General features: G+C 38.6%; 1 protein-coding gene across 1 annotated transcript; it reads left to right on the forward strand.

The window, feature by feature from the left end:
- Nucleotides 1-279: 279 nt before the first annotated feature.
- LOC139714688 (alpha-L-fucosidase-like) lies at nt 280-13879 on the forward strand. The gene is made up of 10 exons (XM_071626363.1): nt 280-329; nt 2271-2425; nt 3507-3743; nt 4144-4250; nt 6290-6420; nt 7691-7824; nt 8804-8901; nt 10074-10206; nt 10872-11042; nt 13604-13879. Exons 2-10 carry the CDS (start codon nt 2316-2318, stop codon nt 13851-13853), a joined length of 1371 nt encoding a protein of 456 aa, XP_071482464.1. The 5' UTR covers nt 280-329; nt 2271-2315; the 3' UTR covers nt 13854-13879.
- Nucleotides 13880-20235: the final 6356 nt, after the last annotated feature.

The raw sequence follows: 20235 nt of genomic DNA on the forward strand, positions 1-20235 counted from the left end.
TTTGCATTAATTAGTATTTTGGCCCTTAATGATCGATCATTAAAATCCGTATTTTTGTGCCTCATTCTGTTCTACATTTTCTGAATTTTGAAAGCAAAATAAAATGTAAACGGCATCTGTTTGGTCACAAAAATATGAATTCGATGATATTTCCATAAAATGGTTTTCCGAGTTTTTGCTGACTGTTGAGGTGAGATGCTTGAAGTAGCAAGTACAATCTGTACTGAAGTAAACATGACGTTAGTCATTCTTCGATAGGATGGATTTACTTGATCGATACTGTTTCGAGACGACTATCAAAGTGGCCCAGGAAGGGAAACAGGCCCCAGGTGCTGTAATTCACCCTAATTTTCACCGCTAACGTTTTGTATTAGTGTGCATTAATTAGTATTTTGCGTTAGTTTGCATTAATTAGTAGTTCGCATCGAGTTTACATTGAGTTTGCATTAGTTTGCATTAGTTTGCGTCAATTAGTAGGACCCGAACTGCTCTCGCTCTCCTGGCCTGCCAGGTCGCGCTCCTCCCGGGCGACCGAGTCCGTCACGTACCCGCTGACCGCTATGTGCTGAGCTGGTGCGGTGTGAGTTGCTCGCAACATTTATTACTCAAACTAAATAAGAATGCAGCTAGGAGGGACTAGGGCTTAGACGTCTAGTAGTCACTAGTGTGTCTAGATAACCTACGTCAGTGGTGTGTTGTCATATTAAATTTATGAATCAGAGATTCCAACTCTTGACCAGCTATGTGGGTACAGCCAGGTAAGAATCAGATTTAGAAACTATGGACCCCCTCACTTTGGCCTCAGATCCCCTCAGATTTATGGACCCCCTCAGTTGCATGGGCATGGAAACACACTCTATAAGTATAACTCTGAACTAGGGCTTATGCCTTAAATGTGAATACATGTAATTATTATGTTCCGGCCATCAAATTAGTAATCCTATTCCTGTTGTAGTGTTGACTGTCCTTGCTTGAAAAAAAAAAAAAAAAAAAAAAAATCAGTACGGTAGCCTATTCTCAAAAGCAGCTTCAATGTTCACGTAACTGTTTAATAGACCTAAGTTCCAAAGATGAGAAAGGGGGGGGGGGGGGGGGGGGAGGGTGAGTGTGAGTGTGACCAATCAGATGCCAATATTATTTTCCTAACTGAATTTAGACAAATGAGAGGAATTAACATCATCATCAATTGAATGTCATGATGCATCAAGGCCAATCATGGAAGTTTGACATAACATACCGTACTTTATTAAAACAAGCCTTCAAGAATGGCTAACGGCTAGTGATTACTGCGTGGAGTTCATGCCATCATATAGTCCTTGCACCTTTCATAAATAGATAAAACGATGCATCATTATTAATATTAGATCACAAAATGTCATACTTACTGGATCCTCAATGTATATTGTGCAGTGTTGAGATCAAATTGTCCTTTCTATATGAGGAATTAATGTATGAGTGCATTATTCAATTTCTGGTCTTTCTTCCATCACAGGATTTTGTTTGTTAACCCTTTATGTACCGGTATGACATTCTCAAATTACCATAGATCTCATCATCTCATTGATAAAACCCACAAGGTTTCCATAGAGAACATTGCTGGTAAAGTATTAATGCATTCTAGTCGTGTGGAGCACCATTATCAAGAATATATCCAAATGTTAATAGATCAATTCATGTATGCCAACTTTTAGACAGAAAAATCCATCTGTCCGCAGGAGATTTTTTTAAAATCATTTTTTGACGATTACGTCTCTCCTCAGAATTCTATGAAGCTAGACGCAGTCTCCAATGAAGCTAGACGCAGTCTCCAAGGAACATATCCCGAACAAGATACAGACCGATGGCGATCTTTCAGTCATGTCGACTTCTTACTGGGATTGAGCTCTTCTCAAGTCTATTTCTCTTGTCAGTTTATTTAGTTCCATTATATTCCTGAATGTTCACCAGAAATCAACATCTCCCACTCTTTGCTTTCACAGATTAGAGGGCTCTCTCTTCTTTCACTGATCAGACACTATATGTCAACAACAATTGTGATCATGCACAGGATATAGAAAAACAGTCGGCAATTAACTATGGGTACACAGCCCTTGTCGCTGTACAAAAGTCACAACACTGTGCTGCGCAAGTCGTCTGGTTGGGCTAGTCAGAGATATATGTATATCTCTGCCAACAATAAAGTAACAAATGGCATGACTAAATCATGTAATAATTCTCTGCACCCTGTGCATCACTAATGATTTTCTGTGTGTTATTTTTCCCTGATCCAGGACTGCTGATCCTGAAGTGAAGTCGTCATTGAACACACTGCAGACATGAAGGTCCAAAGTCTTATCACCTGCTGCTGTTTGGTCCTGGTATCATCTGCTATGGCACAGTATCAACCTAACTGGGATTCCATAGACTCTAGACCCACCCCAGAGTGGTGAGTGACAAGTTGACTATCATAGTCACAAATGAAATAAGATAGATTGTTCAATAACCACGGTGTAGTAATCATTTTGACAGATAAAGTTGCAGGCTGTACTGTAAAAGTGGATATTTTCGCGCGACTAATTTTTCGCGATCAGCGGGGAAAGAAGAGTTTCACATGTTTTTAATTCCGCAGAATCAAGACATCAACTACTGGAATATAATGGCGAGCAAAAATATTCGCGTGCTTTTATTTGCGCGCTAGTTTTGGGTTGCGCGAAATGTGCGAAAATTTCAACACCGCGAAAATTTCCACTTTTACAGTAACCCACAAAGTTTGGTTTATCTAGCAACTCGCATGGTACATGAAATATGAATTGACCTTTAGAAGCGTCTTGCCATGAGGATATGCTGAAAAGTATTCCCCATGCCCTGTCTTCTTCATCCAGTGTTGCACACTGGCACTGGTCCGACATTTCAGGACCAGTAACTTTTTCAGGAATGGACCATGACAGTAAAAAATTGAAAAACTGGGTACCTACTGGTCCGACAGGCAGGTTGGACAAGTAGAAAAAATGGGTTAGAGTGCAGCCCTTCTTTATTTTTCTGCTTTACGTCTTTGCTGCATTGTTACTGCACTTAATATTATCAAGCCTGATAGTATATCAGGCTTGATAATATTGTATCACTTTGGATTATGTCAACTTTTTCTTTTCTTTTCTTTGTGATGATGGAAATAAATAAACTATTGAATATTGAATATATTGAATATATATATCAAATCAGATCATAGTGGAAGGTAGAAATGGTGATAAACTTTGTCATTTGTATTCAATAGTGGCATCATCATCAAAGACCCTTAGAACAACCTCATATTGTTTTTTTTTTTTGTTTTTTTTTGTTTTTTGGATGAAAGTGGTATTTGAGACATGACCTAATTGGACTTGGCATCCATAGATGGTTGAGTTGGTGTCAAATAAATGTACCTGTAATATAACACTTTCATGATGACTTGAACAGTGTGTAAATCTACCCTGTCTGTGTGTATGTTTATCTTCCTATCTACCCTGTATGTCTGTTGCACCATCCCCCAGGTACGATGAGGCCAAGTTTGGGATTTTCATGCACTGGGGGGTCTACTCCGTGCCCAGTTTCTTCAGCGAGTGGTTCTGGTACCGATGGCAGGGGGACCCGCCCTACCCTGTGGTGGTGGATTTCATGAAGCAAAACTACCCTCCCAGGTTCACCTATGCAGATTTTGCCACTCAGTTCACTGCAGAGTTCTTTGACCCCGAACAGTGGGCGGAGATCATCAAGGCATCAGGAGCAAAGTTAGCTGTCATCGACACTCATGAAGTTTATCATTGACCTCAATACCATGAGCTGAGCCACACTATGCTATAGCGAGCAACAGTTTACTTTGGGGGAAGTTGCAAACCAGAGTAGGGTATTTTTTGTAAGGGAAAACATAGACACATGCATACACACACACACACACACTGAGATAAACAAAAACAAAAACAAATTATTGAAATATTACAAGTATTTCATATAAAATTACATGGCTTTTTATGCAAAACCAGGTCTTCACAGTACATTCGTATGTTTCAGTAGGGACATCTGTCGTCTAAATTCTGACTTCAAATTCTTCCTAAACTGAAACAATGCTTTACTAGGTGGTCATTCCATGCCTTTTGTTGTACACCCCTCCCCCATTTCCAAACCATGCAGGTATTGCATCTTGACCAGCAAGCACCACGAGGGTTTCACTAACTGGCCATCCAATCACTCCTGGAACTGGAATGCCATGGATGTTGGTCCACACAGGGACCTTGTTGGTGAGATGTGACGTATTGTGATATGTATTAGACCCACTTTTATATGTGGCATTTAGAGCCTAAGCACTGAAAGAGCACTCCTGAGCCCCATTTCACAAAACTTGTTATCAATATCAAGTTACGATAGTTGTAATAAGCTACTGAAATCCTCGCATCTGATTGGCTGAGAGGAAATTTGTCATAGAAATGTGGCAGTTGTTACTGACAAGTTTTATGAAACGGGACCCTGAAGTGCTCTAAACTCTGCATGAACAGACAAAGCGGCTCCGAGGCACTCTAAATTAATTGCCCTCTTGAGGCTAGGTCCAGGAGTGCTGCTGGGCACCTTTTCATGGAAGTTGTGAGCCCTCACAATTTGTTAGTCCCTGACAATTTAAATAAATTCCTTGGTTTTGGTTGACTAAGAAAATCTTATCACTGACCGTTACTATGGTAATTGTCAGAGATTGACAACTTTCATGAAACGGTGCCCTGAAGTGCCCTAACTCATGTATAGTCACTAATGTATGTAGCACCCTGGAAGTGGTTTGTGGCTGGTATGCTGTGCAAGATGTTCAAGGTTCCCAGGCGCAAAGGTTACCATGACACATGTGTAGTTAAAGTGAAAACTAAGTTTCGGTAAGTGCTTGAGAACCCGTCTAGCACCATTTCATTTTTTCTTGCAATATATCGAAAGAGTCCACTAAGAAACTTACCTGACTGATGCGGTTTGCCGGAATGATGAGTCGGTTTGGAGTATTTTGAGAAAAATAATAATAGTAGGAAAACCAACTTTTATTCCAGAAGGCTCCAGACTAACTCGGTCTCGGGAAAAATTCGACCCTACTTCAGACAATTCACACGCAGTTCGTGATCGCCACATTCCACTGGCCACTGCATAATACCAATGAGGCCTAACTGAATGGACAGGAAAGTGCGTGCTAACGTAATCCTGTACAAACAAAACAAAAATGACAGCGCGCTGTCCTCAGTTGCTGAGACGCGCGGTCTTTAGAGTTTTTGTTGTTGTTCATCAAGTGCCTTTGATTGATATGTCGGCGCACACTAATTTTGCATGCGCGCAAAAGGGGTTTTTGATGCGCGTGTTGTAACAACTCGGACCATGACTGCGAGTAGCCAGAACACGAAGCGCTAGTTTATACAGGCCGCTCCCATAGGACAACACTGTACAATCAGAGGGACAACCATTACAACTCATCCTGCCGTCAAAGCGAAGCCGAGTTATCCCCGAATCCGAGTTTAGCCTGACCCCGTTCGGGTAAGTATTGAGACTGAACCTTTTTGGTTAATATTTCGCATTTTCGTCGTTACCCATCGAATATCTTGTCATAACATCGTTATCCTGCACATTTCCTAAGCATACGTTCACATTTGGGAGCGAAATTTGACAACTTTTGCAGGCGTACCAGAACTTTGTTTGGGCTTTAAATGGTCTTGATGGGCAATGACTCTCTGTGTACTATGAACAAACTCAGAATGGCATAAGTACTGCGGTAGTGCTCCTGTGCCCAACTTTGTGTATAAATGGGATATGAGAAACAAAACCACTCGGTCTTAACATTATGCTAAAGAATCCATGTATACCTGGTGTCCTGTGTACAGGTAGGTCAGGCACCATTTTTCCCCCATTTAAAGAGACAGGAGCTAAATATTTTGGTTTTTAGTCTAAATATGTGATAGTACAAAGCCCAATTCAATGAAATGATGTGACACCACCCTGTAATGAAGATATTTGCATCTTTATTCCGGGAAACATTCTTCAGAGTAAACATCGCCCTTGCACTCTTTGCTGCCAATGTTGCCTCCCAATATGCCTGCCAGATACTTATATTCATGGATGGATCAAGAGGAGCATGGCTTCAAAATACCTTGTCCATGGATGTATGAACTAGCTTGGGTTCAGACTCAGTGTCTCATACAGTGTATGTTAAAGACCAAAATTGAATCCACTTTGCCACTTGTATCATTTTCAGTCCTTTCACTCGGTAAATAATGAAGTGATATTCATATTTTCCCTCCAAAACCATGTAATCTTCCAGGTGAATTAGCAGCTGCTATTCGAGGCAACACTGATGTTCACTTTGGCCTCTATTTCTCCTTGTTTGAGTGGTTCCACCCCCTGTATCGCAAAGACAAGGCCAATGGCTATACCACAACAGATTACAGAGATGTGAGTACCAGTCTTTCCGCAAAGATTTTCACTTTCGTACTACTAAATGATAACACACTGACAACATTGCTAGTCATAGATTTCATGCAAATCGTGTCAGGAAGGGAAATTCGAATTTTACTCAATGTTAGTTTTAAATCAGAATTATTGCACTCACAGTTACATGTCTTTTAAGTGTAATTTTGAATGAGTGCAAGTTCCAGTGCTATTATTGAGTACACAAATTTCAACAATTTTTTTTTTTGCTAGTTGATGCAGGACTGTTGAGGTGATAAGAAAACAGCTTCATCTACTTCGCATAATGATAATTGTGTCCCATATCATTATTTTGTGCAGAAACATGAGAAACGCTATCACTCCATCAGTATGTACAGTTTCAATGAAACTATTTCCACCAGTCTGTTTATTCGTTTGTTTGTTTGTTTGTTTTTTTGTTTGTTTGTTTGTTTGTTTGTTCTACTTTATTCTGTTAAGACTAAAGTCAACCCAAACACTGAAAGGCATTTCAGTTTAAAGGTTCCCTCTCTTTTACCTGTGTTAATCATTCACATGCAATCAAGGAATGTCTCATACTCTTATGGCCCGTCCCGTCATGGCATTTCTCAAGATCTAGTGAATAGTCTTCTTGGTTGACTAGAGACACATTTTCTGAAGCATCTCTAGTCATCTAGATGACAGTGTTGAGTGATGTAGCATCCAACCTTTGTGCATTCTTTGCACTCATGCTGACAGTGTTGTTTTGGGGTTGGGAGAGGATTTGGCCATACACATTGTATTTAGCTCATACCCTGTTTGCTCGCGTAGCTGACTAACGCATCCACTGGCACTCTCTATTCACTAGTTGACAAAAATGTCCTTACACTACAGTCTAGATGTCCTTGAGTGGAGATCAGGTACTGGTAATAATCCTAATTCCAGTTGTGTTGCAATAACCTTTGTGCGGGACTCTTCCGTAGTTAGTTAGCAGGTTCTTTCAAAATGCTTTGGTGCAGAGTTTAGAAGGGATTACAGAGAGCCAATGATCGATGAAATAATGTGGCGAGTTGCAGATAAGTACATAGGCACATGAAGAATTTGATGTGTTAAACCACAGATTTCCATGTACTGAATACAGGCTAGTAGTGGGATTTGGATGTGTTTGGGGTTTTATTTTTGTTTTTGGTGATTTTTTTCCCTATTTGTGCTTGTCTTTTGTGTGTATAAATCCCTTAGTTCTCTTTGTTATACTTTTGTGTGACACATGCATCGCTGATCATCTGTGTTTCCACAGGCAGTCATGCTTCCCCAGATCTACGATTTGGTTAAGAGCTACAAGCCAGACATTGTGTGGGCGGATGGGGTCGATACTGCCCCTGCAGAGTACTGGAACAGTACTGTATTCCTGGCATGGCTCTTCAATGAAAGGTGAGGACTGCTAATCTTCGTGTATGTCAAGCCTGGGTGTATGTCAAGCCTGAGATGAACAGTTAACGTGCCACAAGATTGCTCCAAGTCAATTTTAAGGTGGTCAATCTGCTCGGTCTGCATAAAAGAAAGATCTTGTGTCAGAAGGAAAACAAATCATGTATATAATCAGCATCAGCTCAAAGAAGTCCATTTATTGCCTTTTCATATGAAATTAAGTCTTGCCTGTTGTTGAGCATGCAGATCTAGGATTGTTGCTACAGACTCTGTTGCCTTAGCATGTCACAAGTCTTCAATCACAATAAGGCAGTTTGACAGGTTGGTGTGTCTGTCTGCCACATCAAGATTGTTAATGTCAAATTAAGTATTTGTGCAGAACATTTTTTATAATTTTCATTTGCCCAAGTAGCTGCTGAAGCTCACTGTATGCTTTAAGTGGAGTGATGGAGCGATCCCCAGAACCTGTTGGCGAGGAGTAAAAATTAGTACGGACTGATTGCTCCCTGCTGACAACTAGGGTCAAAAGATCACACATTTTTAATTCATATGTACTCTCTTGGTCTCTCAGTCCGTACTGGTTTTTGTTTTCTTTCCAGGCTGACAGGTTTTTGAGGTCATGCAATCACTTGACTTGACACATACAGTCAGGTTTAGCAGCTAGTACCGCCTGAATGAAGATATCATAAAAAGAGTCCAGGTACTATGAAACTAGGTATATGTCAGCCCCTACTCAAACCAGACATTGGTGTATGCTCTTGTACAATGTAGTACTGTAGTAGTGAAATGTTAAAACTCAGGCTCAGGCAAGACCCAGCCTAGTCCTAGATTAATCTGTAATATATTTTGTTGTAAGAGTGACCTCTTTGTAATTGCATGTACCAAACGAGTTGTCGTCGTGTAGGTGGTAAGTATTTTATAAAAGTTTGCAAATGTGGGAGATTTTGCTCATAATGAACATTTCTCCTTTGTACCATGGCAGCCCCGTGAAAGACTATGTTGCAGTAAACGATCGTTGGGGATCCAGCTGTCACTGCCGCCATGGTGGTTACTACACTTGCACAGATCGCTATGACCCTGGTGAGACAATCTGTTGTCATGGGTTTCCATCTACCATTCTATATCTTGGATTCCTGGTAATCTCTTCCTTCAGACAGAAGAGAAACAAAATTAAGCTGGTAACTTCAAATGGAATAAAAACCAGGTAGCAATGGAGGGGGGGGGGGGGTGGGGGGGTGGGGGGAGAAGGGTGGCCTTGTTGAATCCATCTTCTTTTGCTGCCCACTGAGGTACATTTGAAGAGTTTGTTTGCAAAAACCGATAAGTCCATATTTGCCAAATTGAGATATTTGCGATTAAAGGTGAAGAAAAATAAAGAGAATAATAAGAAAATGTGTGCTTCTTTTGACCATAACTTCAAAAATATACCTTTATATGTAGTGACCAATATATCATTTAAAAGGTATTATTTTGTACATTATGACAAAAATCGTACTTCAAAATCTTCGAAAATGGACTTATCGGTTTTTGCAAACAAACCCTTCATTTGTAAACCATGTCTTGCGCAGCCTGCTTGTCCATTAGTGAATGTGTGCATTGAAGCATGCGCCCAAAGATAACATTCGACTCCTGTCATGTGTATAGTTAAATGTAGAGATCAGTGATAAAGCTGCACACAATTTGTGACATGGATTCTCAAATGTATAATTTGTATCAAGCCAACCTTCCCATTGCACAAATCCCCATGCTACTAGGTCTGTAAAGTTTCAGAAATATTCTGATATCTATCAATATTACATCATTTATGGTATATGAGTAAATTACTGTTGTTTTTGCCGTTCCATCAAATGTCAAATGGTGTTTTCAAGTACCAAAACTCAGTGGTATTCTGTAAGATATTGACATTTGCTAGAGAACCAACTGGTACTCCAGCAAACTGCTTTGGTAGTGAATGAATGATGAATGAAGGATTTGTGTGCATCAACTAGTATTGTCTTACATTTCGTCCTTATATTGTGTTTATTGCTAATTGTGTGCATTAAGATAGTAACCCTCTCTCAACTCTCCCCTATTCTCTCTCTTTGTAATGAAATGAAAAGTAGATGTCTTAATACAGGTGAAGAGAATTAGGGTGAGTGTGATGAAATATTAATCTGATGTTAAACGAGGACATAAGTTGCAAAGAAATTTAAACATGAACAAACAAACCCATTGATGTCATGGCAATGTGTTACGGTACTTTATCCCCCAAGGTGTCCTCCAAAAGCACAAGTTTGAGGATGCCATGAGCGTCAACAAGGGAAACTGGGGCTATGCCAGGGAGAAACCACTCCGCAGCTACTTGACCACCCCCGAGATCCTGGTGCATCTTGTACGAGTAGTGAGGTGTGTTTGTAAATAGAAAATGGTAGTATTACAAGATAATGTCAGCCATCAGTGTATAAATTCAAAGAGTTGGAGAAAGTAAAATTTGTGGCGTATGTTTACATATTCGTAAGGAAGAAACTAGCCTGAAATTTTTGGTCCAGAAGATTGATTCTGCAGTAACTATTCATACCTTTATACACTGATCCAGGCATAATTTAACAAAATAACATCTCAGAAAGGATAACAGTATCACAAAGCTTCAAACACTGCTTCTTGCACTGATATGCTTTGTGGAACAACACAAAATTAGTGACAATCTTATTCCATATCGTAGAACATAAAGTCTAATTTAAGTGTTTTCCGAAGTGTTTCATTGAGTGTAAGTCCTTAAAGTAAAGTTTTATCCTAGAAAAAAAAATAAATAAATAGATAACAAACGAAGACCCAGCAAGATGTGCATATTCCATACCACCATGACTTCTTTTGTATAAGGGAACCTCACAATGATATAGACCTAGAAACTGTGACAATTAACTTGTTATATCAGGTTTCTCACCATATAAGGGTACAAAAACAAAGTAAGATATAAGAGTTGGGACCCGCAAAATCACCTTGTTATAAGAGGGTTTTGTTATATCCAACCTCTTTATAACGAGGTTCCTCTGTTCAATATTTCATGACAGCTGTGGAGGCAACCTCCTCCTCAATGTGGGGCCCACTCATGACGGCCGCATAGTTCCCATCTTCGAGGAGCGCCTCAGGCAGATCGGCTCCTGGCTCAAGGTCAATGGCGAGGGCATTTATTCATCTAAACCCTGGAGGAAGCAGAACGATACGATAACCCCCGATGTTTGGTGAGAAAAAAAAAGTGTCTTTTTGTGTTATGCTATCAAAGTGTTCACATTCAGTGATGCATGGTGTTGGCAGAAGCATTGCATTAGTTTTGTGAATGTTCAGAAAGTTGAACATGCATGTTCATCACCAACTTAACCTGACCTATGGTGTGTGCTTTTGAGTAGTAAGTGTGGTCTTAAAACTCTGAAGATAGGGTCATCGACTATGGAACTTTCATCTGTTTTTATGCCTCCGCCACTAAGTGTCGCTGGAGGCATTATGTTTTTGGGTTGTCTGTCCGTCCGTCCGTCCTTCCGTCCATAATCGATTTTGTGGACAGCGTAACTAAAAAGCCATTTGAGGTATCCTAATGAAACTTGGTATATATATGTATGAGTGGGCGAAGTTGTGCCTATCAACTTTAAGGTGCACATGCTCCAGGTCAAAGGTCAAAAGATCAAGGCCAAAATACTCAAAATTTCACAATTTCCCCCATATCTATGCAATGCCTGAAGGTATTTTCTGGAAACATAGTGTATACTGGTATGTGTACTGCTAAATAAAGATTCTTCAGAGAGAGTTTTGGGTCATGAGATCAAAGGTCAAAGGTCAAGTGAAAATATTGAAATTTCACTTTTTTCTCCATATCTTGCAAATGGTTCAAGGTATCTTCATGGAGCTTAGTACATATGCATGTACTGACTGGCAGTGATTATGTAGGGAATTTGATGCCATGGGTCAAAGGTCAAGGTCAACTCCTCAAAATTTCATTATTTTCCTTATATTTATGCAATGCTGGCAGAATTTTTCTTGAAACAGAATATATACATGTCTTACCCAGTAGAGATTCTCTTGGAGGTTTCTTGTCAAAAGATCACAGGTCAAAAGGTCAAAGGTCAAGTGAAAGTGCTAAATTTCACTTCTTCCACCATATCTTGAAAATGACTCAAGGTACCATCATGAAATTTAGTAAATATCTAAACATGTTCTACCTGACAGTGATTCTCTTGGGAATTTTAGGGTCGTAGAGTCAAAGGTCAAGGGACATAGGCCAAGTCAAAATGCTAAAATTGTACTATTTGATACTGAAATCAAATTTTTTCTCCATACTATGAAAATTACTTAATGCAAAAGCTTATCAAAGGGCAAAAAAATCAAGTAAAACTCCTCAAATCCCTGAATACCTGCACTCTTAAACAATACAGTATAGCCATTCATCCAATTATACATGTACCTAGTTCAAGGAAAGTGAACATTCAACGCATTTATGACAAACCTGTCATTTTGATATTTTGCCATGAAACTGTCACCGCACATTGCCAAGACATTGTACTATTAGGAGAACCATGCATTATGGCAGAGGCATACCAGTCGCCATAGCGACATTTCTAGCTGTTTATTCCTGGCTTTCCTTACACAATTAAACAAACCAAAAAGAAAGATTTGTAGACATCTGAAGTGACTCTTTTTTTGAAAAATCCCATGTGTCCAAATGATTAAAGGCCCCAAGCTTTTAATGACAGGTGCAACGTCATTTCACTTGCGTGAAAATGATTCTCTAATAGTTGCCCAAGGCTAGGGGGCAAGTTGGTTTGCAGCACCCTGATCTTTAATCCCAAAGATTTCTCTTTTGTTTCATTTGTCTTGCATTTCTTTCACTTGGGTTTTCTGCATGTATGTGTGCATACATGAAGATTCATTTTGTGTGTTTTTTTCTTTATAGCTACATGCAAATTAACCCTAACTAGGCCGGGCTATTTAGGTAGTTGATAGAGCCGGGGGGGCCTCCCAGGCCCCCCCTCCAGATCTCGGCCGTCGACCGCGCGATCGCGACGAAAATTGGCACACACATTGCCTATGATGTAATCTAAAATACCATGAAGTTAATTTTTCAAAAAATCATCATTTATGCTAAATTATGCTAATTTATGCATGATGATGCATAAAATCAGACTATTTGGTATAAATCACAAAATAAAGCTCAAAACAGACACATTTTTTGTGTAAATATTCTTTTTAGTGTCCTTAGCAAGTGTAATGAAAAAAAATTGTGATATCAGAAAAAATTCTTAAGTATTTTATTGTTTTTTGATTTCTTATGTATTTCTTTGTTTTTCGACTTTATGTTTTTCATTGTTTTTTCGATGAAATTTGTCCGCGACATCGCTCCGAACAAGAAAATATGTTATTCATTGATTTTAATCAATAAAACACCAAAATAATCATGCTTTTATGAAATTTGCCAGTAAGCACAGTTTGCATTGAAATTGTACACGAATTAACGTTTTTGAGCAATTTTTGGTCTGACATGCATGTACATATTTATGCGTAACTTTGGAACCGCGCGCCCGGGCGTCGCAAATTTGGTGTCAAAAGATGCGGGAGACTCAAAAGAAAAAAGTCATGAAACGTCGCGGCGATAGCTTTTTGCGATTGCGATACATCGCGCGGAACGTCGAGGGCCCCCCCCCCCCCCCCCCCCCCGGCCTAGTTAGGGTTAACACACTTCTTGTTAATAGGTAGGTTTTCTGATAATTTTCTCTTTATGTCTTTGATATACTTATCTCTTTTGGGGATAAAGGTACACAGTGAGCCCGAAAACCAAAGCAGTGTATGCCTTCCTCCTAGCATGGCCAGCAAAGAACATGGTGTACCTCACCGACCCAGTCGCGACTTCTGACACCACAGTGGCAATGCTGGGTACAGACCAGCCTGTGAAGTGGGTGCCGGGTGCTGGTGAGAAGGGCATGAACATCACCCTACCTGCGCTGAATCCGGCTACTTTGCCGTGTGATTGGGCCTGGACTCTCAAACTCCAGAATGTTTCCTAGGTCTTTGCAGTGAGGCTACTACTGTTTACGCCGAATATTTCGCAAGGTTTTTATTTTTTGTGAATTTCGCGAGTCAGGTCCTATTCACAAAATTAGAGACACACCAAAATATTGACTCTGATCCCGATGTGAATGTGACGTACGCGTGTACACTTCTCCATTCAGTACAGGACTCCACGATCGCGAATATAACCACTCGCAAAATCGTCGGGAATTCCCCATTCGCGAAAATTTAGACTTGCGAAATATATGGCATATACAGTATTATATTATCAAGGAGAGTTGATAGTTGCCTCGGTACATAAGAAATGTAAGAAGTAGAAATTAATCATTGATGACATTAAATCACTAACCTGCAATTGTCAAACTTGGAGAAACAACTTAACATATTACTAGTACTTTCCCCTTGGTTTTGAGTTTTTATTTGAAACTCTTTGCATGCTTTGAATGCCAGTTGGCACAGAAAACCCCATGGCAATGTACACACTGTCCAAAGTCCCTTGCCATCTACGGCTAAGGTGTGATGAACATTTTAGTGTTTTTGAAAAGGTATTTCCTAGCACAACTCTGTTAATATACCTCAGTAGATATTTATTGGCTTTTGTTGGTCTGTATTGAAAGTTGTGAAGAACTTTGCAAAGACAAAATGATAAAGGTTAGCAGTTATGTGTACATTATGTGTTGTGTGTGTCAGTGCTGATGAATGCGTGGTAAGAGTTGGAACATGGAATGGTGTGCCAGGATATACTCCTTATTTATTTTTATTTTCCGGTCAATGAAACCATTCTAATCAAAGGACTTGTCTGTGTAACACAGGTAATAACTAATTGCTCTGTTGAATAGTGCCCCTCATTATGTTAACCATGTGATAATTCAATTCCATACTGTAGTACCACATCATACATTTATTTTGGTACCTTTTATATGCCCTCCCCTATTTCAAACTGACAGCATGCAATATTTGACTTATCTAGGTATTATACAGAGAAATATAAGTTATATAACCCCTAGTTTGGTACACTTTTTCTATTTTAGAAAATGAAAAAATAATTTTAAGAAATATATACATACGCGATATATATGACTTTGAAATGTAGTGTCACATAGGCAATGACAAGTACCAGTATTATGCATACTGCATTGTACAAGCATCTTTCAGTTGCTTGGAAATAAGCATTAGTGTATATGTAGCTGATTCACTTTAGATCCTTATGACCAGGACTCATTTCTGAGAGACAATGTTCAATCATGTAAAGTTGTGAGAATGAGACCTACCTGGTAGTAAGCACAAGAGTAATAGATACGCTTCAAGCTGATTGGTTACTATGTAAAAGTTATTTGCAGCCATTGTCTCTGTAGCACAGTACTGTACTAGTAATCTTGAGTGCAATGAAAAACCGGGCTCGTCAAGTATTTTGCATTTCCCCTCTTGACAAACAGTATGAACACATGCACACATGTCTTTTTTTCAACATGGCATTTGCATGAAGATCATATTGTAAAAGCTGTAGCAAGGCTGAATGAATGTTAGTGCTCAAGGCAGTAAATGTTGGCTAGTTGTTAAGCATTCTTCCTTTCTTGTGCAGAGTTTGTACTCTGCAATGAACTAAATGATGTTGCATACTTGTAACATACTATGTAAAGGACTGTCGGCAGCTGCCGTCCTTTAATACCATTGTTATTTTTTGCACCAATTTTGGAAATAGACTGAGCCATGAATTTATAGATTGAGAATTAAACCAAAGCTGAGATTTATTGAGCTGGATTTGTTTTAGTACCCCAAGTTCAAACATTTCACATCTAAATGCTTGTTATTATCTTGTATCAACTTTACCCCAAAAAAGTAATGTCTTTAACCACCACTCCATTTCATTGTAATGTTGAATATTGACCTTTGGTACAAATATCTATTAATGCAAATCTCTGTATTGCTAACAACAAAGGACTTGTAATCAGAAGTCTTTATATTTTAGGGATATATATGTGTATATGAAGATACTTTCAGCTTCATCTCTGCACAGGTGGGGGATTAACAGGGCTGCATGTAGGATCTTGCCGTTTATGAAGAGTAACTATTGGACAGAACATGCTAAGATGATTTGAAAATGTGTAGTTATCTCTACAAAGTAAAGAGCAGCCTACGTTGTATTTAATGTCAGTGTATGTACATGTACAGGTATATGAATGTGTTGTCTAAAAATGGTGATATACATATTTTTTTAAAGAAAGCTACACGTTACTTGTATCCTTTTTGTAAATTGGTATAACTTTGATAATAAAACTAACTTTATGGAAAGACTGTCGGTGTGCTATCATGTCTTTTATTTGTAAGTCAATTCCAGAATGAAAGAGAAAGCCATGACAAAAAAATTATAGAAATTTCTGCTATACTGTATGTGTTGTAGGCCTGCATAATATCTCTGGCTTTTGGTATCAATCACACTACCATTTGTAATAGAGGAAGGTATTGGGGAAGTCTGGGCGATTTTCAGAATTTTACATCACATAGTACATATATCGACAGCTAGGAATTAATTGTGGTCCTTGAGCAGAAAAGCCAATACATAAACTTGTAATCTGAAAACCTAAAACAAATGACACTGAACAAGGTAGTATCTTCACCATTAATGCGTGGGTTGGGGTTCACCATACGAATGCATGAGCAGGAGGCTCACACATTTCACAAAATGTAGCAATGCAATTCCATTACAATACCGCTTAATTCCTTTAACAAGTTCACCTGTGTAGAATTTATGCATGCTTTCTTCTTTTTTGTTCTGTGAGCCGGCCCCCACTCGTGCATTCTTATGGTGAAACTGCTGTCATCATCCTTGTTCATTGTGATTTGTTATAAAATTTGAAAACATTCTTATTCCTTATCCCAATCAGTGTAAATTCTGAAACTCTGTACTCAGTATAACCATTTATATTTGTTCCAATTTAAAAGTCTGAAAATCAGAAGAATGAAACAAGTCTCTCCTTTGTACCCAAGTTTAATGCACTCTACTGCAGGTGTCAATAGATTGATTTGACAAATTTCTGTTTTAAGTATGCACCATCCCTCAATCACAACAAACCGAGCAAGCAGCAATTCGCTGTCCCTTTCTCAACATTTTTTGCAGCAATTGTTAAGTGTGTACAGAGAGGACATTCGAATAAAAATCATTAAAAAATAGAAGTTCTCTAACTGTAAAATTCTCCATCCCTTTATGTGGGACCTGGGCCCAGTTTCATGAAGACTTTAACTGATTATGAATATACACTTGTAGTTGATTTGATTGTGTGGTAAGGGAATTTATAATCAACTACTGTAAAACATGATATATTCGCGTCATGAAATTTTCGCGAATTGGAGCCGATAGCCTTTTTCGTGGCATGAAATTTTCGCGAATTGTTACTGGCATTCAATGCATGTAGTGTAGACAAAAGCTTTCGCGTGCATTTTAATTTCGCGAATTTTGGCGCTCGCGAAATTCGCGAAATTAAAATGCATGCGAAAATTCCTTGTTTTACAGTATATCTTTTGATAAAATGGGGCCCTGGACCCTGGCCTTAAGGGACACCACGCTCAAGTGAGCTACATGTACTAATAAGCTGCGAATGTTTGCAAGATTACAATCTCCAGTTTGCTAGAGGGTGTAGGCTTGGGTTGGAGTCTCTGCAGCAGGAAGCCAGCCAGACTGGCTAGGTGATGAGTAAGCTCATTTTGTTTTTCCTTTGTGACCTGTATTTGCAAACTGGTAAAAGACTTATAAAGTCTACCTGGTAATTTCAATGGAAGCTTATTTGCTTGCAATTATTATTACCGGTTTATTATATTTTTAGGTCAAATGGTGGTCAGAAAGTAATTGCAACATCCAACTTTTTTTTTTCAATGCCACTGACTTTGTGTTTGTTTTATTTTCTTTTACTATGTTGGTTGTGGTTTAAAGCATTTAAAGGTTAAAATACTGTACAGACTCAGTGCTATGGGGAAATTTGGTCGGGCATTCCAAGGGGTGTCACAGTCTTCACTTGTGCATGCAATCTGGCTTTTTGAACTCACAAATTATGATTTACATTTATCATCTTGCAGATTATTAGTTACAGGTAGAATAATCATTTTTAACAGATTAACTTAAGTAAAAATGAACTAAAAATAGCAGAACAATCAAACTCAAAAGATTAATGACTAGAGTTTATCCAGTGTATCTAGACAGCCTCACAGATTCACTTCCACTGTAACACAAAATTTCAAGTTATACAGTATCCTCTTTATTACTGCACATCCATTATTCTCATTCTTGTGTTCACAGATGCTGTACATGTATATCACGAGCATCTAACCAATGTGTGAGTACACCTTTATTTTACAAAGCCCACAAGATCTAATCCCTTAATAAAAACTGCATGCCCCTTGTACATGTATCCAGAAGAAACAAAAACACATCTTCACAGCTTTATATGAAGTATCTTTCATAGAGTTGTAGACAGTCCAAAACAACTGGATGAAAATACAGACAAACAGATGATACCTGTTTCAAATTGTTTTTTTGTTTTAGTTTGATAGAAGCAAGAGACTTTTATTGCTTACACTTGAATGTCCACCTACAGTGTACCGTCAGAGGCATAAAATGTACCTTGTTTAACAAATATGCATACAAAAGATATCCACATGGAGCCAATTCTGTGCCAGCAGCAGGAGCACTTGAGAAGTGGCCGAAAGCATCCTAAATCATAGCAGAATACAGTACCAAAGTGTGATGTTATAGCCATTCATCGCCATGGGAACTGGTTCCAAACAACCTCACATGGCCTGGTCTGTGAACATTATTGTTGCTCCCATACTTGCACCTGGTTCCAACCCAAACTTTTAACAAAAGACTGTGACATCATCACATCAGTACTATGTAAAACCAGCCTGAACTGGGTGCTCTTGCAAGAACTTTCAAGAATTTTTCCCAGCTGTATTATTCTAGCACATTCACTGTGATTGGCTTAATAGGGCAACATAAAATCTTCTGTCAGGCTTCTGTACAAACAACCTAAAATTTGTGCTCAATAGCGAGCTTTAGATCTGCGACACAAACACTAACACAACGCTAACTAGGCAAAAAATGATGTTCTGCATATGGAAGAGACAGCTGTTTCAATTGTCCAACTTTGCACAATGCTTCATCACAGCGTTCACATTGCAGATCTAAAGCTCCCTGATACCTAAAGGGAGAACATATCAAGCAGATCAAACAAATGTACAGCATGACATTCTACATTCTAGTTCTTACATATATGGACTGTGTGTGATCGGAGATGACATCAATAAAGAGGAAGGAAAAAAAAGTCTGAATGAAAGAGAACTTCACACATCTAGCAATATCATATGACAAAATAATTCACCATATTACATTAGAATGTAAAATTGGAAACAATAGAAGAGGAAGAGACTTATTTAGCCTTGAAGAATAGGTTGCCTCAAGCAATCTTCCACACAGTACCTAAAAAAATTGTTCTTTCTGTATATTGCTGTTCATTAGGCTCTTCTTTGTGCATATATCATTTGTTAGTTGATCTCTATGGGGTAAGCACTGAATGTAATGAGGAGATTACGAAAAATAAAACAAAGCTTCAAATTCAATGCAAAATATTTCCACTTGTTAATTTTGAGTCATACACATACAAAATCATTTTCATTCTCCATGATACACATTCCAAACCAATTTGTGAACTACAAGAGCAAAATGTCTTCCCACAACACACATACATAGCAATCTACATGTACCTCACTGTATTTGAGCATGTACAACTTCAGTGCAAGCTGTTTGACTTGAGTCCACGCACTATGCATCATGACCCAAAGTTCTTATTCTTATCTCCCAGAAAAGGATAGAGGAAGATCACTGGGTTGGTAATTCTAAGAAAGTCAGTTTGCTCTATGTACAAAACACACATGACAGAGCATGGCAATTCAAACAGGAACATGATCTAAACCCTGCCACTGAACAGATCACACTTTCCACACAGGGCACATAAACAAAAGAAGAACAAAAGTGTAGTACAGCTCGATATTGTCAAAGACAAAGGTAGGCTACATAATATACACTGTATAGGCCTACTACTATTGAGGAATTATGAAATAGAAATGATTGAAAAAAATATAATATTTTGACATATATCCTTCAATTCATAAAATATGTTAAGACTTTCAAACTTTCAGGTCATGATAAAACAAATGCATTTTGTTTAAAAGAGGGTAGGAAGGGTCTTTTCTTTTCAGCACAATTTTCACAACAAGCTGTGTTACAACTGTGATTAGCAAGGAAATAAACTACATGTACTAGGACATTTCTTACCTAGAAAACCTTTGAGTGTAACTACATCAACATTCACATAATCATATATGTAA

The sequence above is a fragment of the Diadema antillarum genome, unplaced genomic scaffold (assembly GCF_040938485.1).
Source record: "Diadema antillarum isolate AM-2024a unplaced genomic scaffold, OU_Dant_1.0 seq00002382_RagTag, whole genome shotgun sequence".
NCBI lineage: Eukaryota > Metazoa > Echinodermata > Echinoidea > Diadematoida > Diadematidae > Diadema > Diadema antillarum.

Coding starts and splice junctions, on each gene's coding strand:
- LOC139714688 (XM_071626363.1), top strand. CDS start 2,316: ATGAAGGTCCAAAGTCTTATCACCTGCTGCTGTTTGGTCCTGGTATCA. Junction 6,421..7,690: donor CCACAACAGATTACAGAGAT/GTGAGTACCAGT, acceptor GTGTTTCCACAG/GCAGTCATGCTTCCCCAGAT. Junction 10,207..10,871: donor CATCTTGTACGAGTAGTGAG/GTGTGTTTGTAA, acceptor ATTTCATGACAG/CTGTGGAGGCAACCTCCTCC.